Raw genomic sequence first — 27,519 nt, 5'->3', positions numbered from 1 at the left:
GTAGGTAATTTTGATAATTTATTTTTTTGGAAATTTTGGGTACTTTCGGAAGTTACTCAAGGTTTAGAGGAGGAAGAGGGGTTTCAACTTAAGTACGGAATGCAAATTTTGGTTCATGATCTTGTTGCAAAGCATTACGGAGCAGATATAATGTCTAAAAATACTAAATTCAGTTCTAAATCTATATATGCATCAGTAACACATCAGCAGGTACATAGCCAGAACGTACATAGCACATTAGGGATGAAAATCCTTTAGAATGAGAAATTATTCAATTTTCTATGATCCTGGACATTTTCCTACCCAAAAAAACTTGAAAACCTAGCAAAATCAAGCATATCTGCAAGTTTCAACCAGAACTACTTAGCTAATGTATCCCAAACCCATTACATCACATATTCTATCAAGCCCAGGATCAAACCAAAATGGATTTGTCTTCCTTCATCACATTTTCACCACATTAGGATCCATGTCACACAATATCACAAAACATTTGAATTGAAAGCTCTTCTTCTGCATCAACAAATATAAGATTTGATTATAAAGAAGATGTAAACTTCTCATGGAGATAGTAATCCTCTTTTGAATCTTTTATTTCCATTTGAAAGGTTACTATTGACAACTTTACATCTATAAATCTTCAAATGCAAAGCATGTTATATACTTTTTTATTTTGCTGTCTATTGATGCTTGAAAAATTGCAAAAAGGAAGCCTGCCTCTTGATAGCGCAAATGCTATGGATGTACAAAAGAAGGTCACGAACACTCAAAACAAATCATTGACATTTTAAAACTCAACACAAATGATTGAAAGCTTTATAAACAAAACCAGGAAAATAAACACAAAATGTATCATTTATTGGATGTTCTAGGTCTGTGCTGGATAACCTTTTATTATTTGCGGCACACCTTTGTGGTAACGTTCGACTGAAACCGTACGTACACGGCATACGATTCATGTCATTGAATGTGCCGTGGCACAAAGGTTTCCCACTACTGTTCCAGCTATATTGACAATAAACACGCGCAAAAATGTATAAAGGTGAATAAATATAAGTTTGAAGCACGCAGAACAAAAGTTGTCAAGTAACTGAATCACTTTTTGCATGAAATCACGTATTCCCATCTTCATTAAACTTCTTTCAAATTCCTTTCAAAAAATTTTTCTTCTTCCTCGTCGTATTTTTGACAGTAAAAGAGCTAAAGCATTAACATTATTTTTTATATAGCTCAATAAAAACCTTTATTTGTTTACTTTAGTTCTGGTTGGAAATTAATTTTGTTGCAATGGATGACATAACTGTAATTTTTTTTTGGAAATAAAAATGGCTTTATGCTTTAAAATTAGGTTATTGCATTTATTCGATGGATCAAATCATTCACACATAAAGGTTAATGTCCTCGGCAGTAAAAAATCAAGTTTAAGAATCGTCCGTGCCGGTCTGCATCACTAAAGTGGATACTTCAATTATCGGATTTCGGATTTTCCACGTATTCGATGATACGACAACGGAGCAGCCAGAAATCCAGGGGGTCATCTAACAGTGGAGAAACACATTATGAGTCAAAGACCTCAAAACTGTACCCAAAACACGAACTGAGCTTCGTAATTAGAACGGTATAACGGAAAAGGTGCTTTGAAAATTATGCATGACCTGGAATTGAACCCAGAACTTGTGTCACGTAAGGCCAATTCTCTACCATTTACACCACTGATGCAATTTCAATGCATGAAAAACCTTAGAAAAAGGAAGATATTTTTCCAGAAAGCGTGGAAGTGCGTATAACCCTTACTTACTTACTAACTTCGCTGATCGTACAGATCAATTGTGATCCATGACCTCCCACAGGAGTCGTCTAAAGCTGGCTCTATCGCTGGTTTCCACTTGCCAATTTGCAATACCAAGTACCTTCCAAGAGTTCTTTGGGCGTCCACGGCACCTATATCCCAAAATACAGAAAAATCGGGGTTTTGACACTCTCAACTCCCTTCCTTTCATTCATCAATGCTCTGCGTCATGAAACTATTGGAACTTCAGGACGTCTTTTTACTTGCCAACTCCATCCAAGAGCGGTGGTTTCTCTCCAAGTATCAACAGAGGCATTGCTTGGGGCTTAACAAAATCTCAACCCAACTCCCATCCATCCTTTGATCGTTACGTAATGAATAAACGGGAATTTGAATATGCTATCCAAAAGTTGATTATCCACTTTAGTGATACAAGCCAATAAAGCTTCTTTAAGACTACGCTACCTCTTCATTAGGTACTGACTTCAATAGCAATAAAATAAATTTTTCTCACACCAAAAAAAATCATATTTAAAGGCTCCAAAAATTTGGTAATTCTTCAGTTTGAATTGAACTTAACAGTGACTGCCTACTCGAAGTAAAGTTTAAAAACAATAAAAAAATGAAGCTGACTCTTTTGATATGCCTTGTGTTGTTGAGTACCATTGTATTATCAATGCCAATGGACGAAAAAATGGAAAATGGTAAAGGACTTTTTAAAGATTTTAGTGAAAACATTTAATTTGCTGCTTAAAACTTATAGTTGATGATGTTGAGGATATGCCGGAATTAGACGAACTTGCCAGAAAGTTTAAAGATACAGTTAAAATCAAGAAATGTGCTAAACCTCACCAGAAAGTTGAATACTATGAAAAATGGTGTCCGTAAGTTGAAATTTAATGATCCAGGCAAGATCCAGGATCAGATCTCGAAGTCAACTTGAACTTTTTATGAGAAATTTGAGTTGACTTCGAGTTCTGGTTAAGGAATTGCTTATTAATCACATTAATTTCAGAGTAACTATGCCAACAACTACGTCTACCAGTAAGTATATCCAATAAGCTTCAATTGAGTTAATGCTAAGAAAATTATTTAAAAATTTATTTAATTTTAGCATCGACTACAACAACAACTACAACAACAGCTGCACCTGTTTAAACTTAATATACAGCATAAATTACAATTTTTGGAATAATTTATTCTTTTAAATGCTTGATATTTACTAATTTATGTATCATTTAATAAATTTAGCGCATCAACATCAAGTTGTTGCTTAAAAAACAATCATTAACTTGAGTTTTACTTACTTCCTCGGCTTTCCTCAGATGACTTGACTTTATCCACCTATTTTATGTTACTTCTGTTAACAATTTCATATTCTCTCACACTACTTTCTTCTTCATATAAATATTCATGATGCTAAACAGGAAATTTCAAAGCATCCACTTCCTTATCTTTCATCTCTTTAAAATCTCATTCAAACGAACGGAAATGAATAAATAAATAAAAATACAACTTTTTTGATGAAAAATCATTTCAATTTTGAAACATTTCAAACGTACTCATTTGAATAAAGTTTGGATGTCACACTGTTTATTACAGGAACTGCAGCGAATGAGTCAGAAATCTCTGCAGAACAGTATACATTTCCTGTATTTTAAGTCTGCAGATTTTTCCGAATCTAAAGTTGTAGATTCATCAAAAGTTCTATTTAGGTCTCTGGATGGTGTCCCTGGGAGGTGAGGCATCTTAAGCAACACAAATGATGCGAAAGGACCAGTTTCAAGCGACATCTGAGTGAGCCCATGAATCACATTTGATATGTACGTCCAGCAAAGTCACCTCTGTAGTGTCTCAATCCGATGTGAATTCAAACTTCAAATCATACAGTCTATGTAGCTCACAGAATTTAATTTCATATGAAATATGGTCTACGGCTTTATGACTTAATGCATTCACATTTCCTTTCATTTGTCGCTTTTCATATTTATTTTTTAATATATTCAAATTTAAATTTTTAATACGATTTATTTGCGAAAGGTTAGATGAAAGAGATTTGTGCCTACTTGAGATGGTAATGTAAAGAAATGTTTTATTGCGTTCTTACTTTAGGACAGGAGTGGGCAACCTGTGTGCTGCGGGATAATAGTGTGTCGCCTAAATAATATACCGTGTGTGGTTTTGGTCGAGGCTAACAACTAAGGTGGACTGCGAAAAGAAAAGGTTGCTCACCACTGCTTGAGAATGTTGAAATTATGAATTCAGTGCCTAGTGACACTTGCCATTTATGAACGACTTTTCAACTACAAAAAATCAAATAAATGCAAATTGAGTGAAAATTTTCCAGATTAGACACTGAAAAATTCAATTTTATCCCTCATACATGAATTTTACATCAATATGCGGTTTCATTCCTAAATATTACTTAATATTTAATATACATGAGACAAAATGTTTCTATTTTCTTATGTCCTGCAGTCATGAACACATAATAACTGATTGAATAAATTTACATCTCAAAATAACAATTTTACCATTGAGTAAATTTAAAAACTTACAATAGCTTAAGGCATACATCAACTTGTAAATAAGTGTAATCATTGAATGGTAATATATGCTTATAAATATGATCCTTTACTGCAGTGCTGGGCAACCTTTTATTTTTTGGGGTACAATTTGGAAGACCAAAGCCTTGGTGATAATCCTGGACCGAAACCACACACGACGCACGGTTCATGACAGGATACTATTGTGCTTTGGCTCACAGGTTGTCCACCACTGCTTTACTAGGAAGAAATGCTGACTATAATGTAGCTATTATCGAACATTTATAAACTAGCTATGAATACATGAGAATATGTACTTTCAGGCATCATAACATCATCTCATGACATGCCAAATATCCAAAACAACCCTCTAAAGAAAAGCCATTCTCTAGCATTTATGCATAAGCTCCCTTTTGTTCCATACATATTGAATTCCGATAACATCTCATGTGAATTGTTTTTATCATCGTTATCGACAGTTGCCATCATCGCTCAATTTTTTAGCGCATTTTTGTAAACTTGTTTACAAAAGGGAGCTTAATAATGCACTTTGTTCGTTCGTTCGGCTGTTCGGTTGTTCGGCTGTTCGGCTGTTCGGCTGGAACGCGAGATCTCGAAAACTAGACATCGTAGAGAGCTCTGGTTTGTTTTAATAGCTTCGTTCTATCAAGTTATGGGTTATCGGTCATTTAGAAGTTTCAAATCAACGCATAAATACTTTTAACAGTTCCATTCATATTGAATTCCGATAACATCTCATGTGAATTGTTTTTATCATCGTTATCGACAGTTGCCATCATCGCTCAATTTTTTTTATCATTCAAACTCTCTCGGGAGGATGACGGGAAAAAATGTTTTCAGTATTTTGCACGAGCAAGCACATAAATGACAATAAGCACGTAAAAACAAACAAAAACTTCAATTTAACATTTATTATGCACATGAAAAAGTTATAATGAGATGCTGAATATTGTTATTTTGTCGATTTGCATGTGTATGGAAGAGAAATTACTATTGCTGAAAGGTTAGAAAGTGACAAAATTGTCAAAAAGTAAGGAAAAGCTGAAAATAGTTTTTAACGACTTTTTCAAATTCAAATCTCATCAAAAATCAAGTTTAGAACCTCATAACAGTTGAATCTAAGAAACATTTGTATGGTTTTCATTTGCAATTATATTTGAATTCAAAAATCACATTGAAAACCTCACAACATTTGAATACGAAAAACATTTGTATGGTTTTCATATTAAATCATATTTGAATTCTCTGCGCTTTTCAATGGACACATATGGACAATTTTCAACTTTTCCTCGTTATTTTTTTCTCGCAAATCTGCTGATATAGATTGGAAAATGTCGCGATATCAAATAACTCGTTATCATGTTCCAGAAATAATTCACCAATTTTTTTTTTCAAAAGCATTGATTTTCCTTTGCTACATATTGAAATTGAAATATGTATTTGTGTGGGGGAATCGTGCAGTTTTTGTTTACAAAGGTATTGAATGTTTGTTTCTCTTTGACAATGATTACGAGAATATCCATATTGTGGCTACATTAAAGTATATTTGCAATTGAAAATTTAAATTGCCATAAATTGAAAAAGTTAATTTACCTATAAAAAGTCCTTTTTAACCTTTAGAAACGGATATAAAAAATTTAATTAAAAAATTCTGCAAGCGATAGTTTTAACAATTTTGTTGTGTGCCTCATGTTGTTACTTTTTTTTTCATCGCCAGATGAATTAATTAAAAACTTTTTCAACTTTTCCATAAAACCAGAATTTTTCTGCTTTCAAAGACTTGCACTGTGATTTCGTTTCCTTTCTTTTTTTTTGTTTGCATTGAAACTTGTAAAATCATTTTGGTGAAAATTAATTTAGAGCTTTACTTTTGTTCCGTCAGCATGTTGTTTAAAGTTTGTAATTAACGTGGAACTAAAAAAAAAGAAATTCAGGAACTAAAGAATAACTGTATACTTTATAAAAAAAACAGTTCAGCGAGGAGTTTGTGGGTTTATTTAGTAATTAAATTAAATAGGAATGTATCTTTCAAGTATTAAATCATTCATTAAACGGATTTTCGAAATTCAAATTTTAACGGTCTTCTAAAATTCAAATTTTCAACGGTTTTCTCAAATTCAAATTTCAAACGATTTTTTGAAATTCAAATATTTAACGGTTTTTTCTGAAAACTTTCATGCAACTTGAAGTCACTTAATTATACTTTAGTGTGCACATAGAAAAACAAGAGATTCTATATTGCGATCGTGGATAGTTTTATTTAGAAGTTATAAAACTTTCTAGCAATAAAAGTGCAGTGAAGTTCATAAAAAATTTATTATCTTTTTTATGAAAAAAAAAGTTATTTTTATTTGTTTCCTGTTTGCAATAACAATAAGGAAACTAAAGTACGACATAAATAATACAGTGAATAATATAAACCAAGGTGAAATAATTAAAACTCGTAAATAACGTATTTTTTGAATTTAAAATCTTGAAAAAAGTTCAAAGGGCAAATACTATGGTTTTATCAGAATTTAAATTTTGAATATCCGTTAAACTATAATAACTGTTTTTGTTTACATTTCTTGCTGGAAATTTTCCAAGTTACAATAATTGATTCCTTTAATTATTGATAAGCTATCATCTTCCTATTTAAAATGAAAATATTAAAAGTTGAAGTAAGTTAACGAACTGCATTTAATCCAACTTAATTTATATTAATTTTAAACTGAATTTTTCAATTTTAGACTTGCGAATTTGCAGAATATTATAACAATAAAATATACTCGGACTGTGTAGTTATCTCATCATGTGACAGGAAGTTCCATACTCACAAAATTGTATTGTCTAGGAATGAGTTTTTTCGTAAGAAACTTGCTTCAAGTCCATTGAAATTCTCTGCAATAAATTTACCGGAAAGAGCTGACATTTTGGAAGACTTACTCTACTATTTATATACTGGACATATCAAAGGAACATGTAAAAACATCAAGGACTTACTAATTGCTGCAAAAAAATACTCATTCACTGATCTAGAAGCCACTGTATCTAAAAATTTAATGAACTCATTACGTCCAGATAATGCTGTCCAATACCTTATTTTTGCCCATAAACAGGGACTGGAAGACTCGGAAGTCGAGATAATTGAATTCATTGTTAAGTAATAAGTTATACAATTAAGCTATTTCAGTTTTTCATCCCTAATTTCTGTCTTTAGTGATCTAAAAGGTGTTATGCAAACTGATGACTGGATGTTACTGGATCCTGAAGAACATGCACGATTGAAGGATAAAATAATTCAAGCGTATATCAAGATCACTGAAACCAATATTGTTGAATCATCATTGTGCGAGCAGGACATGGATGCTTAATATTTCGGAGAATATTTAAGAAATCCACTAGAATTAAAGGAAGACACATGCTGCTTATAGCATATTCGTACTGATTTCTAATATACAATTTAAATAATTTTTATTATAATACATTCAAGTTGCCTAATGGAAGCTAGTCATAACGCTAAATAAATTAACTACTCCTAGTTCCAACAATTATACATCAAACACAATAAATATTTCGAATTCCTGTAAAAGCCACGAACATTTTCCCATTCCCAATTCCATTTATCTTCCTTATTAAAGCTTCTTCACAAAAGTTTTAATTTCAAAGTTTGGTTCTTGTGGTTGAAACAAACGTTCACCAAGTAATTCATTATATTCATCATATGTTACTGTGGATATACATTCCATCCCACATTTTTCAGCAATTTTAGTCGTAAATATGCTCGTACAATCGGTAGACATAAGCTTATAATTTAAATTTCTTGCATTCTCAAAGCAATATTCGAATAGCTTTTGTCCAATTCCATTGCCGCGATACTTTTTATGTGATGTTAACACGTGACAATGCAGAACTGTGTCAAGGTTGAATCTACCGAGTACATCGGCTTTCTTCTCAATATAAGCAAGTAGTCTCAATATGTCACCCCATTTTTTGCTAGCCTTTTTAGCATCCTCAAGCATGACATCTGCATCGCCTAACTCAATCGGTCCAGCAATTAAAATTCCAACAATTTCATCATTATCACTATTAAATGCCATTAGAATTGTGTCATGCTCAATATGGGACATTGAGAAAATCTCATCATCAACTGTATGACCTGGCTCTGGATGTGAAATCGTGATTGGTTCTTCTTTGTAGTAATGTTCACGAATGAATTTCAATACTGCATCATGGTCAGCACTTTTAGCTACACGAATTGTTATGTTGATTGACATGATTTCACTTTTATTTTACTGGATCTTTTACAACTTTATAACTTTCCTATTTTGCAACTTGTCACTTCCAGATTCAACTTTTGACTGCTTAAATTACTAGCTTAGATTAGGTAAATCTAATAAAATAATTTAGATTCCGTATGAGAACATCGACAGCTGACTAGGGATTAATATTTGTTTTTATTTACACAGTAACCAACGTGTTAGGTATGAAATTGAAAATCAATTTATTGGCGACCGTTACAGTTATTTACTTAGTGAAGCACTGCTTACTGTATTCCGTTATTTGACTTTTAGTAACTCACAATGGAAGCAGACGCAATATCTATTTGCAATACGATTAATGATAGTTTGGTTCCAAAAATCCTCACTTTATTATCTTTTCATCAATTATCTAGATGGAACTAGAGATAAGACTCATATGCTGTCAATAATAAGATATCAAGTTTGTCTATAAGTAAAACTAAAAACTGCTAAAAACATTAAAATCAGACTGAAAAGTACAATGAAAAGCTCAAAAAAATTTTCAAAAGCTTCAAAGCTTTTATTTAAATTTTAAAAATACGTTAAGTAGAAATGCCCTCAACACGTGGTTTCATTATGATTTATCATTCATGCAGCTACGAATGAATGAAAATGTTCATGTGACAAATCACATTTCTGTTTACTATGATGTAAATTAAATAGTCATGCATAGGTGTTTAATGGACAGAAAATCTTGAGTGTTTTCAATGGTTAGCAAGCATTAGTTACCTATGTTAGTCTAGTAGAAGCTATATTGAGTCTCTTCAAAGCATTTCGCATGTGCTACTCGGGTTCATGATTCGAAACTTCAATTCTAGCCTACCATATGTTCCAATAATCTTCGCTTTTGTCTTTTATTCCCACAACAAGTTGTACACATTCCTGAGCCTACTATGAGATAATCACAAGCAGATTTATCACATTAACTCACAACAACAAGTCATTGAATCAAGCATATTGATAAAATGTCAAATAAATTCGTCAGTTTTTCTTGATAACTTCATACACAAATGTGTGAAATCTACTGCCAAAATGTAATCATGGCTTGTTAAGATAAGAAAAAAATATTTTTTTGACATTTTTTTGAGTAAATCAAACAAGCAGGCAGACGATGTAAACAGTAACGATAATCGATGAGGTAATTTACGCATGTCTCTCATTTCCCTCTCTCTTGAAAAATTCACAACTTTCCCCCTTTTTTGGCATGTCTCATCTTTAGCCAACAAAAAGAAAAATGCTAGACTACGCGACTATGATTTTACGTCACATTTTTGCAAATTGTACATCCATTATTTGTGTAATGTTTCATTCAAGTTGTGAAAATAGAAAAGGGAGACGCTTTTGTGGATGTGTTAGTGACGCTCTCCTGAAAATTCAATTGCGTCTCTCATCGTCCTTATTTCCAGTTTTTTTGCGTCTGTTCTTTTCATCATTTCTTGCATATATGTGTCAACGAACTGACAAAAATTGAGTTCATAGGAATAAATTAAGAGTCTGGAATTTCACTTTCGATTGGGTATAGTTTCTGGGGGATACTTGTGCATGGGATGGGGTTTTGGTATAGGCATTGGGATAGGTTTGTGAGGACAATACAATTTTGATTACGAATTTTTCCTCAAAATTATCCCAAAATATTAATATATTGTAGAGTTAGTCCAAAACTGCAGGCTTGGACATCTAAAATGCAGGCTTGAATCTTTGCTTTTGACGTAAAACATTAACATAAGTTTGAATTTCAGAAATCGGTTAGAAAAATGCAAGCTAGAATCATAACTGCCAAAAATATTTTGAATTTTTACACATTACTACATATTTTACACATTACTAAATACTTTACACATTACTACATACTTTACATATTACTACATATTTTACATATCACTACATATTTTACATATTTCTACATATTTTACATATCACTAGTTTTCATTGTGTTAGTGTATTTCAAAAAATAACGACCATTGTCATCTATAAAGCAAGATTTTGTGATTTGAAGTCGATTTTGGAGAATATTTTGATGAATTTATTACTTTTGGTACTTAATGATATATTTTGACTTGATCTTGATCTTGAAAAGTGTCTACACGGGTCTACACAAATAAAATATAAATCATATGAAGGTACGACCTTGAAGCCTACAAAAATTCTTTTCCATTCTTTTCTTCCCACATGTCGAACGTCACGTGCTACACAGCATGTGATTATCTTAAAGAAAATGTCGTTCATTGAACTATTATCATCGTAACACTTATGGGAAATCAATATAGTCAAAAATGAACATAGAGTTGTTGCCATGTTCCTACATATAATTAAATAGACCTGATCGCTATTCCATTTCCATATTATTAAAGGTTAACGTCCGTAACTGATGACATACTGGTTTAACATTGTGAAAATACAAATCAAACTTTTTTTTTGTATATCCATCAAATCCAGTTTTATTCTAGTGCTTTTATAATCGGAATCACAACCAATTTATAAGCTCAATAATCAATTAAATTGTCTCCAAAAATTAATAATCTGAACCTTATCATAAACATAAAAAGGCAATAAATTGTTGTTGAGCTTTAAGTGATCCAATTGAGCTATAAATTTTTATTTTCAATCGCGAATCAATCGACTTTAATTTAGAAAAACAATTTATTAGGAAAAATGTACTATGTGACTTGTGGCTTGTACATATCTAGGGCTGTGTTCATTTACAGACAGAAGAAATTCATCATTTGACCTTGAAAACGGTTATTTCTATAAAGTTGTAAATTTAATTACTAAGGTAGACGGAATCACATAGACGTAGCATTCGCGGAAGATGAGTAATCGTTTAGATTGCATAGCAACAGCTGTTTAATGGGAATTATTGTATAGACTAATACAATGCAAGTAAAATTCACAGAAATTATGAAATATGACGCGTTCTGTCTCATTTAATGATTCTCTTTTAAGTTTCTATCAATTTGTTGCTTCTCAACGGTTTTATTTTGAATTTTGAGAACCACACAATTCCATAAAAATCTACAAACTGTTGTATGGTTTTCAAATATTCAAATTTTAAGATTAACGGTTTTTTGATATTTTTCAATAAATTATCCAAATTTACTTCTGAATGTCTGCTAAATCATCAAATATCTACAGTAAATTGCCACAGGCTGCACGATTCTTGTTAAACATTGAATCTATGAACTACCAGAAATTATAACTGTAAATTGCCTACTTTATTGCAAACTTCTTCTATGCTACAACAATGATTAGGCAATTAATTCCTTCATGCTCAATCCCCATTGTGACCTATTTAAATTATCAAAATATCCACAGTCTTAAATCAATTAAATTTCAAGCATTTAACAAAGTTAAATTAAAAGTTCGAATCAATTTCATGCCAAAAGTAAATCAGCAACAGTTCATGCTTGAAAAGAATTCATGTCCATCTATAGAAGTGAAAAGTAAGTCAAAGTGGAATAACACATATAATAATAATATTTGAAAAGTCATTAAAGCCACACAGCAACTATAATTATTGGCAGCATAAAAAACATCGTAAAAGAGATTTTAAAAAGATCGTAAAGCAAAATTGCGGAGAGCAGGAAGAAGAACAATTGAATTCAGCATAACTATTGAGAAGAAAGGAATATGAACTCTTAACAATTCGTCGTATATACCCCGAAGTAGTGCAGTCGATAATGAAGCATAATTTTAACGAAATTATCTGAACGTTAAAGTTATTTTTAGCAGTTCAATCAACCTGATAATTTGGAAATAATGAATATTTTAGCATGTCATGTCTCATTGTTCATTAAATTTAAAAGTCTTGGTATTTTACTACTTTAGAAGAGTTCAAATTTCTAACGTTTTTGTAAAATTCAAACTTCTAACGGTTTTGTAAAATTCAAAACTGAACTGAAATGAGATGAACTGTCTGGTTTACTTTGTTTATGAACAAAGTCAGTGAGCTTTGAAAATTTTCTTCAAAATTTCTTTAAATTCAATTCTCTTTGTTTTAAACATAAATATTAGTGATAATGAGTACGTGATAAGCCATATCAGTCAAAACACTGAGTAACTGTCTGCCAAAAGTATTTGTAGTCTAGAATTCAACTGATCATTCAAAAATGGTAATTTATGCATTTTAAAATTTATATTTCACTCCAAAAAGTATCAGCACTGCTCAATATACGAATGAAGACTATAGTTGTATACAAACAATTAAGTTTTCGCATGTTGAGGAAGAGAGGAAAGGCATTACTGAGAGAGAAAGAGAGGAAAATCCCTTCCATGAAAATCTTTCTTCTCTCAAAATTTTCTATTTTATTTTTGGAAAACTGACATAAACAGCACATTGTGCATGCTTGTATAAGTGCCGGTTACTATTCTTTCTCATACTCAATTTTCTACTGTAAATGATTCACTAAAAAAAGAGTCGATTCATTGCTGTGCTCGCTCGCAATCAAAGCGGACGCAATAAGCGTTATTTTATCGTGTTTAGTGCTGATATTTATAATATTTTTAATAGAAGTGAAGAATTAATGAAAAGTTAAAAGCTTCTAGAAAAGAAAAAAAAAGAAAATTTTTTGCCAAAGGATTTTAATCAGAAAAGACTTAAAATAGGAGAAGAAAATGGCTGGTGGCGGTGAAGTTCCGGCGAGGGGAAATATAATTCGTAAGTTCTTTATTTGACATTTTCAAACACCTTATACGCGATGATCTTGAAAAGTCCTTTGCAGCATGTGCATCAAAATTTTCCATATTTACTTAAATTTTCTATTAATTTGTGAAATATATTTCAATTTAAAAAGAATATATTAATAATCTTACTGGAAGTGCGTGAATCAAAATGATTGAAAAATTCAAATAAATTAAATAAGGCCGAAAATGTTAATTGATCTAGATTGGCACTCAGTCAATATTTGTTATCAATTTGTTTGATATAATTTTAATTAAAAATCTCTTAAAAAATATTCCATAAATGATGTTTCGTACACACAAATTTTTGATTCTGTGAAGGTCGAATAAGGTCATATGAAATTTTCCCTCTACTAAAAGGAAAACATTTTCATGTGAAAATTCGATGCGAGAAAAAAAAAACTGAAAAATTCACTTCTTTCTTACCTACTTAATCCTATTTTAAAATCAGATGGAGATTGATGTATTGTGCATATGGCAAAAATATATATCTTAATGACTTTGTGTGCTGTGCTGTCTACAAGACGGTACTCGAGATATACGTACACGAATCATCGACCTGATCTCTCCAAACATAAGGAAATTTGAGATTTTTTGTCAATATTATGACTTGAGAATTCCATCATTGTGTCTACATATGCTAGCCACAACTTGTTTCTCATGCGTCTATGTTCCAAAAATAAAATAATCATGAATAATTATCAGAATCAAGTTCTCATCACTTTTCATCTATTTTAAATATGTTACGTCTAAAAAATCCATAAACAGAACTTGAATAAAATGATGAGAATTTTCGTTATATTTATTAAACGTTTTATTGGTTCGGCGATAATTCTTATCGAAGGTTATGAACATTTTTTACACATCTTCTTACTCAATATACTTTATAAATACTTTCTTTGAGGCACACGATGTTGTTTTCTTTAAAGTTGTCAAGTTTGGAAAGTATGAAATCGTTTTTAGGTGAATTTAAATTTGATAACGAGGCTCTTGAACTTCTGCTGATAAGGATGCTTAAAATTTTAATTTTTAACGAACTTTTGGGATTTGAATTCTTCTAAATGTAAAACATCACAAATGTTTGATAAATTCTCAAAACCGTACAATTCCATTTCAAATTGTCAAAATACGTTAAAATTTCATTTTTTTCTTTTTTATTCTGCGTCACTTCGGGACAACCTAGCTACACTCCTAGAAAACATTACCAGCACACATTTAGGCACTCCTTTGAACATAAGAATATCCAAATTAACATCATAGACTAAGTCAATAAATAAATCAACAATTTATAGACTCAAAAACTGATAACGATAATTCCTTATTGATCTACAATAAGTCAATCGTTAAGCATTAATAAATTTATTAAGTCAAATATTTGTTTAGGTCTTCAAATAGTATTCCGGTGTACTTCTTTGACTTTATTCCCTTTTAGCTATACATTCGTCACATAGCACGTTTTCGACCTCTACTATGACTCGTTATCGACTCAGTCAACACAATATATTCCGCTTAATATTAATCTTCGCGAAAATAATCACATCAAGTATGAGAATTTAATAGATTACACAACTGCAAGTAAACATTGCATAATGGAATTGATCACTTGACTATTATCACACTTTTTTGACAAAAGAAGACTGGATGTTAATGTTAGACATTTAAATTAGCATTGCCATCATGAAGAATGCCGAATTTTTGAGTAGAATAGTAATTGAGGCGTTCTGGTGGCTTGCCCGAGCGGCACAGTACGGCGACATTGCTGTTAGGGCAACTTTGCATCTTACCGTTGATAGAACGATGTAGCTGCGCTAAAGCGAATATGGTGTGCTGTTCGAGTCAATTAAGTAAACAAATGGTTGAATTAATTGCTTTGGATACATCCCCAGCTCCATAGTCATTTCCGAAGAATCTAAAATATGAAAATCGAAAGTAATATGAGATCGGAATGTTAAATAATTTAATTATGCTCTATTAATTCATCAAAATTGTTTTCTTTTTACTCCATCTGTGCTGCAAACTGTTCCGATTATCATCACTCATTAATATTCACAACTCTAGTCACTCGAGTGATAAAGCAGTCAATTAAATTAAGTTCTTCTTGTACTTAAAATGTAAATTAGTTAATGTCATAATATTTTTATCGATTACAATGAGGTATTGTGCCTTTATATTGAATTTCTAATTAATAATTGACAACATTTGTCTGTGACATATTAAAACCCAAGCTAGAAGTCGTTCGGGTCATGTTATTTTAAGTTTTATTATTTTTACTGCCGAAATCCGAAGAAATTGGATCCATGAATACATATTTTAGTAGCTCCACATTTTAACGAGTGTAATTAACAATTTAAGTCTTATATGATCAACATCACGTCGTCAATGTCTCATGATTTCATCGGAATGGAGTGTTGTGTATTGTGGATGTTAATGCATTAATCATTAAATAATTGGTTATAAACAGACAAAAGGAATCACCGAAATTTCTGTTCTTAATCGATTCTGACATGCTAGCAAGGCTTTCCAGTCGTGTGAAATTCCAATAAATTTTTTATAGTAAATTAATATTGATTACTAGACATATCAGCAATATTGACGATCATTGATGAAATTACTTAATATGAAAAGAAAATGAGTAAATGTTGGAGAGTTGTGGCTACTTTTTATTGATGATTAAAAGCTCTATGCAGAGTTTGGATCTTAAAGGTTGTCTAAATTGGAAATCAGTGGATCTTGACCTTCCCTTGTTTAGAACTGGTTAGTTGGTTTATGCTTCTTGTGCAGATAATTATGCTGAACGGTATATGCCAGAAGAGCATCCAGATTATACCAGTCCCCATTACAGAGCTGCTGAAACACTCCATAAACAGACATTCCGAGCTTTCCATAAACAGCCATCACTATGCCTGTCAGAATAGCATCAGATCTTTACCATAGCAACTAAATTGTCCTCTCCAAGATAGCCACTATCCAACTCTGATTTCATACACAATCTTATTACTGTTATCATGCAGTAAACAGGTGATAATGTAATATCAATTTCCGATTAACATCCCACCCACTTGTTCTATAGACAAACACTGATATGATTACTTGTCAAATCATTAAAACCACGTTGTTGAAGCTTTGACTAATTGCACCGCAAAGCATATGCCATGATTCAAGGCAGAAGTTTATGATTGATTTATTTATAGACTTAAAATTCTTTGTATTAATGCGGTTTACATTAGAGAAATGAGAGCTTCAAAATAATGTAAATTACTGCGGTTTTGATGCTGCAGATCTTGAAAATTGAGATGAACTTACTATAATGTGAAAATAGATGTAAATAGCTCAATGTGCGGCTTCTCATTAGAGAAAATTACTTCATTAATTTTACAACTGACTGAATTGACATGATATTAAATTAAGGTGCTAGAAACTGACAGAATTAGGACATAATCTGAAATGTTGCAAATTTGAAGGATTTTTAAGGTTTTAAGTTACTAGATTTGTTATTCTGAATCCATCAGCATCTTTCCATTTCCATTAAAAATCCAATTTTCCCAAACAAATTAAATTAAAAATTTCTTTTTTGAGTTTTAAGCTTGAAGAGATTTTTAATCAAACCTTTTTCCCATAACAGATTAATTTTCCATTCAATATCAAGTGATGAAGCCTAATTTAATCTTGCCGTAAAATAATTCAAGCCTCGTGAGGAATCGCTGTATTTACGTCATCGTAACATACTTCTATATATATGCATGAAATATGTCCAAAACACTTGTTGCTTCTCTCTATAGATATATTCTCGGAAAAAAGCAGCAACAAGAAGAAATGAATAAGATTTTAAATTAGAGTCAATTTTCATCTCTTCAGTCACATTTCAATCGAATGCATCTCGAAATTCGATGAACTGTTATTTTAGAATTAAATCGTCTGCTTTGAACTCGAAAGAAAATGTGGATCTCATCAAAGTGTATCAAATGAACTGCATTAGCTTTAATTCTTTTTTGGACGCTTAAACAGTCTCTTTTGTTATGTACATTCGTCGATGATTGCATTCTATTGATTATGGTAACGATCAAGTCAATTAACGGAAACAATTATGCCACTTTTCTCATTTATCAATCGTTTGTTCTCACAACATTACTCTGTCGAGTTCAATTTCTAAATGCCTTACAACTTATGCACGTCGATAATCTGATTTGAATGATTATTGATACATTTTTGATTTGATTCAAGCTATTGTTAATCAGAAATGAGATTCACAGCATATCTGGCAACTTTCTCGAACAATTGAATTGATGTATTACATGATGCATGATGATTTATTAAGTTACGATAAGCAGAATTCTTGTACATAACTGAAGTGAGTCTGTAAAACAAGAAAGTTATGGCTATAAATTGTTTAATTACTGGTATGTAGTGTAATTACTTTCTGTTTTGTGTAATTCAACAGCTTGTGTCTCTTACAGAAGAGAACATCTTTAGATTTCATGCTCAAAAATTTGCTTCAAGCAAACATCCAAAAATCTTTTGTTTGAAGTAATTTGTGTGCCATTAAGCATTCTAAACAGTTGAATATACTTTCTCTTGACTTATTCGTTCAAGAGTTCTTCTTTGCACATAATTCAAGCAGTCGTGAACCACAGTAATAGCCTCCATTCGACCACAAATTAATTTTTGGTACTATTCTGTTTTTCTATGCGATAATTTAAAAATCTTCTTTGCCAATGTGCTCAATACTGTATAAATTACTTTCTCCTTTTATGCTTGTACAGACATAATTCATTTTTAGACGCTAAATTAATTATTTTCACCAGAGTGCGGCAACCTGAAAATCGAAAATTCGACATTTGATTGTCGAATTTTTTCTCAAAATTCGATGTTTCATTAGAAAATTTAAAAATAATTTGACAGTTAGCAATTTTGTAACAAAATAAATATTTACGAAGTTTTCATCAGAAATTCTCTTTCTAATACAAATTTTGAAGCTTCTAATATCCTAATACAATTCACTTGATGTGGTTTAACGTTATTTTGTGCATAAATTTGCTTAAAATTTTTTTGTAAACATTGAAAATTTTTTCAATGTGTTTTGGAATAATCGGTTATTTCTTCATAACGGAAATTTATTTTTTGAAAAAAGTAACGAAAAAAATAATTCAAACAAAAAAATAACAGAAATTTTTCAGATAGCCGCACTCTGATTTTCACTTTTAATTGAATTTTTCTTACAATGTTTTTTTGTTATTCTTTGTTGTGAAAATTTAAATTTTACAAAAGTCGTTAAAATTTCCTATAAAAAATTGTTTTGACAAAAATTATGAAGATTTATAGCCACATTTGGACATGATTCGAGCAAATTCCAATTAAAATGAGATCAAATAAATGTCAAGCAGATTCACATTGAAATATTTCTATCACAATAAACTCGAGAACGATTAAAAGGCGTCAGAAAGAGCACTTCTCGTCTACATTCAACAATTCACATTGCGTATGCTGCTTTGTCAAGTCTTTATCAGATTAATTGTCACGAATTATGATTATAATAGTATGAATTATGATGTACAAGGACTTACGCGTTAAATTTCATAATCATTATGTCCTGTAATGTGAAACTTAATTTTTCATCTTTTTCAGCTCTCATCCCCGCTCGATATATATTATCTGTACTTAGTTCAATTGGTATGGCTATTATCTATGGACTTAAAGTCAATTTATCAGTTGCAATGGTGGCAATGGTCAATCATACAGCAATTAAACCAAATGTAACAGATGGGGCATTTGATGTAGGTACATCAAATCGAGAAGAATGTTCAGCTGAACCAATTAAAAATGGAACTACTGGTGACCAAGTAAGTATTACGCAATTAATTAAAATCATTTTCAGACCAAGTGACTTATTTTTGGTGTAAACATAATCAAGTATTAAGTTTATCAGCTCGTGTGCTGAGATTTATGTTCATGTTTGCTATAATTAAATGAAATGATCAAAATAGGTTTGTTGTTGTCTCGTGAACAAGCACATAATTTGGCAATAATTATTGCTAATCAAAATACTCAAGATGTTTAGTGCCAAGTAGCATTAAAAGCGTTAAACTCATAAAAATAGTCTTGCGTTGGTGATAAAATTTTATTTTTAAACTGATCGTGTGATGAAGTTATTTGTTTATGCTACGCAGATGTCAATGAATCCTAAAATTTTTGTAGATCAAGATCAAGTTAGACTTCTTTAGGGCGCTCATTCAAAATTGTAAATGCTAAAGGTAATTTCAAAACCATACAAATGTTTGCAAATTGTCTCAAAACATTACAAATGTTTTATTTTTCAACGGAAATTTCAAAATTTGAAATATTCACAAAACCATACAAATTATTGTCCAAAGCTAAACATTTGTAATGTTTCATAATTCAACTTTCAAAGAAAAATCTCATAACAATTAAAACGTGTCGACATCTTCAGATCAAAATGATTTCAAAGGAACAACTGAAGTGCTGAGATATGAAATTAATGAAAACTTCTCTCAGTTGGTGACAGATAAGCTATTGAGTTTCAAAAAGTTCTTCAATCGATAACAAAATGACCTCAAAAGCTTACAAAATCATCTGTCGACAACAAAACAATAATCGACGGCCGTTGATTTCGGCAATAAATGTTATTGTCAAACTGCACGCAAAGTATGATGAAAATTAATATAAATTATTAAAGTCAATTGAAATTGCCTTTATTGTGGCCATTATTTTGTTTTGCCGACAAATTGTCCCAATTTAATTTGTCTTAATACCATTTGATGTCCAATAATTTACATTCCGGTGATTCCACCGATTGGTTGAATTTTGAAAATTTTTACTTGAATAATCCGTGTTTTTTAAAATTTAATCATTTCCAAAATGACATTTAATTCAGTTGACACTTCAAGAATACCAGATAAACATCTTTATTTACTCACTCAACATCATAAACAGCATTCTAATCAAAGCAATTGCTGTTAATTGAGTTATAATTTTGATTTTAAAAATTTGTTTTCCCGCGGATTAGGAATTTCGTTACTTATACTTTTTTCAACAATGAGATTTTTAATAATTTTAGCTTAATAGCTTGGTTTTGAGCCCTAATAAGCACAACATAAGATGTATTAGATAAGGAACCATCGATTAGACTACCAAAGAAGCTTTAAAAGTGTTTAAATAGTCTATATTTTCGTTTTAAATGATGTCAGAAATAACAAATTCCAAAAAGTATAAGTAACTTAAACGTAAAAATTTCTCATCCGACCCGCCCACTCCTAAACATTTTTCTACATCTATGATTTACGTATAATTTAACATTACTAAACGCCTACATCCATTATATTTATTTTTCTCTCCTCATGACGTATGACTTGATATATTGGATATAAATTAATCCTACAATGGATCAATATCAAGCATTGATTACACACTGCAATCACGTTAATTATTTTCATACTAGAGTATCGGGAGCGCCCGTGGCCTTCAGAATTTTCAGCTTCACATAGCTTCATGTGGCATCACATTACACCCACATTCCCTCTGATACCCCTCAACTTTTGGCTTCACATGGCTTCACACGGCTTCACACAACTTCACGTTACACCCCCCAAACCCGATGATACCCCTCAATTTTTGGCTTCAATGGCTTCACACAACTTCACATTACACCCCCATACCCCCTGGTAACCCTCCATTTTCTACAAAATGGCTTCACATATCAGCAAAGGAATTGGGTGTTTATAATATAGATGGATATCCATTGACAATTTGAAAGATAAGCAAACTGACTTTAATGCTTGAAATATCTACGTCAATAAAATGTCACGTTCTTGAGACGTCTGTGATTCTTATTTATATCTAATATGAATATTTTATGAACTTTTAGGACGGTCCATTTGTGTGGGATGCTGGAAGTCAAGGTATCATTTTATCATGCTACTTCTGGGGCTATTTTATATCACAAGTAAGATATAACATCTGTAACAAGGACATATGACATTGATTTAATAAATTTGACATCCTTTTACAGATCCCTGGAGCAAAAGTTGCTGAACTGTTCTCTGCTAAGTGGGTCATGTGGTTTGCTGTCTTTATCAATGTTGTGTGTACACTTTTAACTCCATATGCCGCATATCTTGGTGTCTGGCCTGTTGTCCTTATGCGTATTCTTGAAGGTATTGGCGGTGGCGTTACTTTCCCAGCTGAGGTAAGTTAATTAAACTAAGATTTATTGAGAATTCTCACAAAAATTTCTAAATTGTGTCCTGGATAAGAATTTGAAATTCAAATCTTGTATTGTGTCCTAGCTAAACACTAACACAATGAAAGAAAATTCCATAAATTCAATTTTTCTTAAATTCAGCTTTATTCTTGACTTTCAAAAGTCTGAATATGTTGCCAACTTTGCTTCTGATTGCTTTCTTTCAATTAAATTTGATCCAGTCAGTAATTTCATGAATTAATTGACAAAATTTCCAGATTGTTTACATTTTCTTGAAACTTACTTAAATTTCTATAATTTTTCTACATTCTAGCACACTTTAATCGCCGCATGGGCTCCACCACAAGAAAGATCAACAATCTCATCAATTATTTATGCAGGAACTGCTCTTGGTACAGTCATTTCAATGTTAATGGCTGGAATGTTGGCTGAATTCTTTGGATGGGCATCAATTTTCTACGTTATGGGTGGATTAAGTTGTGTATGGCTCGTTTTATGGATCATCTTTATTCAAGATTCACCAAACAAACAGGGATTAATTGATCAAGCAGAACGTGATTATATCAATACATCACTTGGAAGTGGCGGTGGACATCATGTTGCAAGACGAACACCATGGAAACAAATTTTCACATCACCACCATTCTATGGCATTTTAGTTGCTCATTTCTGCAACAATGTCGGTTGGTACATGCTTCTTATTGAACTTCCAATTTACATGAATGGTGTACTCAAGTTCGCAATTAAGGAAAATGCCATTTACACTGCAACACCATTCTTAACATTGTGGTTCTTCAGTATTTTCATTAGTAAGACATTGGATGGTCTCCGTTCAAAAGGAGCCATATCAACAACAACAGCCAGAAAGATAGCAACAATGTTTGCATCCGTCATACCAATGTGCTGTTTATTGGCTTTATGCTTTATTGGATGTAATAAAATGGCAGCTGTTGTCATTGCTGTAAGTCATGCACGTACAAATTGTGTTGAATTAAGAGATTAATAGGTGATTTATTTTTAGGGTGTCGGTGTTACGTCTATTGGTGCCATGTTTTCAGGCTTTTTGTCCAATCACATTGATATTGCACCAAACTTTGCAGGTAAAACTAATTTTTGAACTTCAATCATTGACTGGTAGCTAAAAATGTCAATTATGTTTAGGTATCCTCATGGCAGTTACAAACACAGTTGCAACAATTCCTGGAATTACAGTACCAATCTTCGTTGGTCAACTGACAAAGAAAGACGTAAGTTACTTGAAAAATTCTCATTATATCCATACTTAATTGTATATCCACTTCCACAGCCCACAATTGCATCCTGGAGAATCATCTTTGGCATCACAATTGGTCTCTACGTTCTTGAAATCATCACATACTTAACACTCGGCTCTGGTGACGAACAACCATGGAACAAATCAGATGATGAGAAATCAGGTCCTGAAATGACGCCACTTAAAGACAAAGCACACTCAGATTACAAAACTAAGGATGAAGCATAATATGCATAAATTAAATTAATTAGTAAAAAAGCATTTGTTATTGGCTGAGACACTCTTCTAAGCTGGTCGAATCTCAAGCGATATTAAGTGTAGATTCGAAAATGACATACACATGCTTGTTTAATTTGGTATTGTATGGTTTTGGATTTTTACGTACGTAAATATTGAGCTTTTACGTATACGTTAACATAGAGCTTTTACGTATGACGTCATATTGATTACGTAAAACAATCACAAAACCCTACAATTCCAATAAAACAGTTGAACAGTTTTCAAAATAAGATTAAATGTATCACGACAATACAAATTTAGGCAACTATCCGTCAACAATAATTACTTTGCATCTCATAAATGGCTATAAAGCTTAATTAAATAGGATATAAAGTTAACAAAAATACATGCTTTAATTAAACAAAATTAGCCAGTTGCCTGTTAGAAGGAAAATAACTCCAGTGTCTCAGTCAAAATTGCAACCACAAAAAGAAGAAAAATACTTACTGTTAAATAATCGTACATTAATTTTGTCATGCTTTGTTTTAAAAATTATGATGAACATGAGATTTTGTTTTTATGTTGTAGGCTTTATACATAATCATAGTGTTTCTCTAACTTATGTTCATTTTTTTATGATATTCGACACATCACTATCCGTACTTTATTATTTTAATGATGTACGATTAATCGGAAGTGATACTATTAATGACTATAATTAAGCAATTTAAATGTAATTTTAGTTCCGCAAAAAACGAATAATTCATCAAATTTAAAAAATACCCACAAAATGTCCATATTTCATTTGCTAGGTAGTCAAAAAGTGAGGGAAATCAGTGTCTGACAGAAAATATAGACTTGAAGGTGGCCAGACATAAAGTACAGATTGCATATTTTCTAAATGAGAGATATTTAAACTACAGAAATAAATTTCTATAAGACTAAAAATTCCTATTTTTATTTAATTCCTTGTCATTTTACAGAAGTACAGAGGTCCAAAATTAGCTGGAAGATATGGAAGTACCATTTGTCCATATTTTAAGCCTTTCGGATGTTCAAATTTGAAAATACTTTGGAATGGCCGCATTACCATCGAAAGATCTTTAATTGTTACTGATATGCCGTGTTCCTTGAACACATTTGATAATGCCATGTGAATAACTCCATCATTTTGAATCGGACTAAGTGAACACGTTGAGTAGACTAGATCTCCACCTGGCTTCAACAATCGAATACAATTTGAGAGGATTTGAGATTGTAATTCTGGAATTCTAAGTCGCTCCTTTATCCTTGTTGGTTTGAAAATATTATTATCATTTTCATTGACTGAATGACGATCTGTAGTGCATGGAACGTCCACCAACACTTTATCGTATGCTGCATATTCACTAGTTATCCGAGCGTCCTAAAAAATATATAACGGTTTTGTAAGATTCAAAATTTAACGGTTTTGTAAAATTCAAATTGAACCGAATTGAAATGGAACAACAGAATTACTGAACGAATTAGAGGCAAATTTGAAAATTTAATCAGCAGTTACTACTTACTTCCTCTCGAACGATACATCGATGATTCTTCCAGGACGACTTAAAATCATACACAAATTCTTGCATTAATTTCCTGATTTTATTGGCTCGGCTTTCCATGACATCATTACTAACGAGTAGTTTAGGCAACAGAGTTTGAAGCATTAGGAACGATTTGCCACCCGGAGCAGCACAAGCATCAAAAACGACATCACCAGGTTTTAGATTTAATGCTAATGGAGGTAAAATTGATGATCCATTCATAAGAAAATGTGAACTAACAGCTGTAATGGTTTTAAAAGGTATGCGGAAGTCTGTGATGTTTCCCATTTCATAAGTGTACATCTGTAGATTTTCAGGAATTGAAAATTCTGTTTCCATTTCGACTTTTAATGGGAAATCAGCGGAACTACTGTAATATCTATAATGCTCTGATTCAGGCACAAAATCTTCTAATCCTTTAATTCTAGTAGCTGGAACATATTCATATAGTGCTGACTGTACGAAATTTGGATCAATAATTCGACTATGATCTATTGCTGAGTCTTCTCTCATTGCTTGTTCTAATGGTCTCTTAAATTTCTTAACTTCTTCCATTACGTCATTTTCGTCGTCACTTTCTCTGTCGCTGTCAATATCCTCTCTTAATTTTGGCACTTCCACATTCTCTGCATGTTCCTTATCGGCATATATTCCTGTAATTTCTTCTGATCTCTTTTTTTGAAATATATTGTCCATTTTTGAGTCATGTCCCATAGCATTATTTGCGTAATTCTCATCTACATAGAATTTTCCATTTTCATCTTCCAGATTCCGTTTAGTTACTTCATATAAAGTCCTAATATTAATAGCTCCATCACGTTCAAACATTGCAGACACTTTCTCATCCTCACCAAAATTATTTACCATTGCTATATACTTCTGTTTGCTAAGTAATCCTAATCTCATTGACTTCCATCGTATTCCGTAAACATTTGTATAGAAATCATCAAAATTCTGAAGTGCTCGGTCTTTTGTGAATATCTTTTTCTCAACTACTGACTGAAATAAGACGTGATTTTAGTTAATTTAACTTATGTATTATAGATTACATACCCAGTGATTCTTTCCATGCTTCTGTCTGTAGAAATACTTGACAACATTCCTGGATTTTAACATTTTCAATAAATTTGTTTGTGCATGTGAAAGATGTAAACATTAAACTAGGGGATGAGCACTAAGCATGTCCGGCGATCAATAAAAATGTTACAGTTCCCATTCCTTTGGAAAAAATATCAACAAACCAAGAAAAACATTGATTTTCTTAATTAAAGTTACTTCCAGTGGACTCATCAGTACTATTGAGTGATGCTTAATAAAAAATAGTCAAATAAGTCAGTCATGGTGAAGATTCGATTAAAAGCTCCTGAGATTATTCAGTTACGACTGAAAGATAGATTTAATTATTTTTTAATATGTGTAAAAAGCCTCTTCTATAATCATCACTTGTCACAGTCATATGTAGCGGATATACTCTTAGAACCAATCTTTAAAATAGTCGATTCCAGAGTGTTCAAACGATTTCTTGGACCTCTTTTTGTATTGTGCTGTATCTTATTAACTTCATCCGTAGTTATAGCATGTTATTATGTCGGCTTGCCATACTGGTGGAGGAAGTCACAAGAAATGACAATTTTCCTGATTGTTGTTGGAAATTGGTTGTTTGTCAACGTGACTTATCACTATTTTAAGGCTGCTCTAATAAATCCAGGAACAATTCCTTTAGCTGAGAGTTATAATGCTGTTGGAATCTGCAAGAAATGTAAGTAACAGTTTTAAATAGTCAGCCATAATCCTTAGATTCATTTTAATCTTATCCAATCAGGTCTGATGCCAAAGCCTCCAAGAACTCATCACTGTTCGATCTGTAATAAATGCATCCTTAAATTCGACCATCATTGTGTGTTCCTTAATCAATGTGTTGGACATTATAATCATCGGCATTTCTTCCTCTACATGGCATATACAGTCATCGGAGTGATTTTCATTATAACTTTTGGAATCGGAATTGGATATGATGTTTTATGGCTTGGTGATGGAGGTGGATGGGAAGAAAAGGAGCATGAAAAGCTGCATGGATCGCTTGTTCGATATAATTTGACTGGACATTTAATACCAATTACGGAAGTCGATTATGAAGCGTTAGGAATTTCGCCTGCTTCACACGATCTTCCAGTTAGTGAACTTAGTGACCCATATGTATACCGTGCATGCTGTTATGTGGCTGTGATTATCGTTGGTAAGCAACTGAACTTTAGATTTTATAGAATAGCTTAATATTTATGTGATTTATAGCTGTGCTGATTGCTTTGGGATCATTGACTGTATGGCATTACATTCTAATAAGTCGTGGAGAAACTAGCGTTGAAAGTCATATTAATAAGTCTGAACGGAAGCGATACAGCGCTAAAGGCAAGACATTCGTGAATCCTTACGATTTTGGCAAGTCAACAAATTGGAAAATCTTTCTTGGTTTAACAAGAGGAAGGACATTCTGGAGACATGTATTATTTCCATCCGGCCATAAGCCTGATAATGATGGCATAACATGGGCGACAGTCAGTGATAATGAACTTTTTCGAGTCAACGATCACCAAATGTGAAATAATTAATTTAACTTATTCCAAAGACTACTTTTCTTAAGTCTTTATCCATTTTTAAATAAAGTTCTTAATTAATTTATTGAAATTAAGTTTAACGGTTTTTCTAGCGGTAAAATTTGAATTTTAGCACTGCTAAAAAGTTTTACACTACAATACATCGTAGGAATTCTCACCCACACATCCAAAAATTCCAGTTGTGCTAAACATTTTAAGTTTCTAAATTTCAATGGTTTTTGAGGATTTTCAGGCTGTAACGACATCAGAATTTATTAATTAGTATTCTAAGTGATTCAGACTACAACACTTCACCTTTCATTCCTGGTATATTGTA

The 27,519-nt window shown here is 31.9% G+C and overlaps 4 protein-coding genes across 4 annotated transcripts; 2 read left to right on the top strand and 2 right to left on the bottom strand.

Moving 5' to 3' along the window:
- Positions 1 to 7,789: 7,789 nt before the first annotated feature.
- On the bottom strand, positions 7,790 to 9,002 carry LOC139100547 (arylalkylamine N-acetyltransferase-like 2). Its single transcript, XM_070653169.1, has one exon. The coding sequence runs from the start codon at positions 8,610 to 8,612 to the stop codon at positions 7,971 to 7,973; it is 642 nt and encodes a 213-aa protein (XP_070509270.1). The 5' UTR covers positions 8,613 to 9,002; the 3' UTR covers positions 7,790 to 7,970.
- Positions 9,003 to 13,050: 4,048 nt separating this feature from the next.
- MFS3 (major facilitator superfamily transporter 3) lies at positions 13,051 to 23,968 on the top strand. The gene is made up of 8 exons (XM_070653100.1): positions 13,051 to 13,290; positions 18,936 to 19,150; positions 21,193 to 21,270; positions 21,337 to 21,513; positions 21,842 to 22,489; positions 22,550 to 22,628; positions 22,690 to 22,775; positions 22,835 to 23,968. The coding sequence occupies exons 1-8, from the start codon at positions 13,248 to 13,250 to the stop codon at positions 23,027 to 23,029; spliced, it is 1,521 nt and encodes a 506-aa protein (XP_070509201.1). The 5' UTR covers positions 13,051 to 13,247; the 3' UTR covers positions 23,030 to 23,968.
- l(2)10685 (5-methylcytosine rRNA methyltransferase l(2)10685) lies at positions 23,947 to 25,762 on the bottom strand. The gene is made up of 3 exons (XM_070653099.1): positions 25,642 to 25,762; positions 24,568 to 25,587; positions 23,947 to 24,425 (listed from the first exon to the last, which is right to left on the bottom strand). Exons 1-3 carry the CDS (start codon positions 25,702 to 25,704, stop codon positions 23,982 to 23,984), a joined length of 1,527 nt encoding a protein of 508 aa, XP_070509200.1. The 5' UTR covers positions 25,705 to 25,762; the 3' UTR covers positions 23,947 to 23,981.
- Positions 24,551 to 27,277, top strand: LOC139100499 (palmitoyltransferase ZDHHC16B). Its single transcript, XM_070653101.1, has 3 exons — positions 24,551 to 26,347; positions 26,411 to 26,824; positions 26,881 to 27,277. Exons 1-3 carry the CDS (start codon positions 25,927 to 25,929, stop codon positions 27,186 to 27,188), a joined length of 1,143 nt encoding a protein of 380 aa, XP_070509202.1. The 5' UTR covers positions 24,551 to 25,926; the 3' UTR covers positions 27,189 to 27,277.
- Positions 27,278 to 27,519: the final 242 nt, after the last annotated feature.

The sequence above is a fragment of the Chironomus tepperi genome, unplaced genomic scaffold, assembly GCF_022539635.2.
Source record: "Chironomus tepperi strain 1889 unplaced genomic scaffold, CSIRO-AGI_Ctep_v1 contig_67, whole genome shotgun sequence".
NCBI classification, from domain to species: Eukaryota; Metazoa; Arthropoda; class Insecta; order Diptera; family Chironomidae; genus Chironomus; species Chironomus tepperi.
The sequence above is the reverse complement of the archived record's forward strand: the minus strand, read 5'-3'. Positions and strand labels throughout refer to the sequence as shown.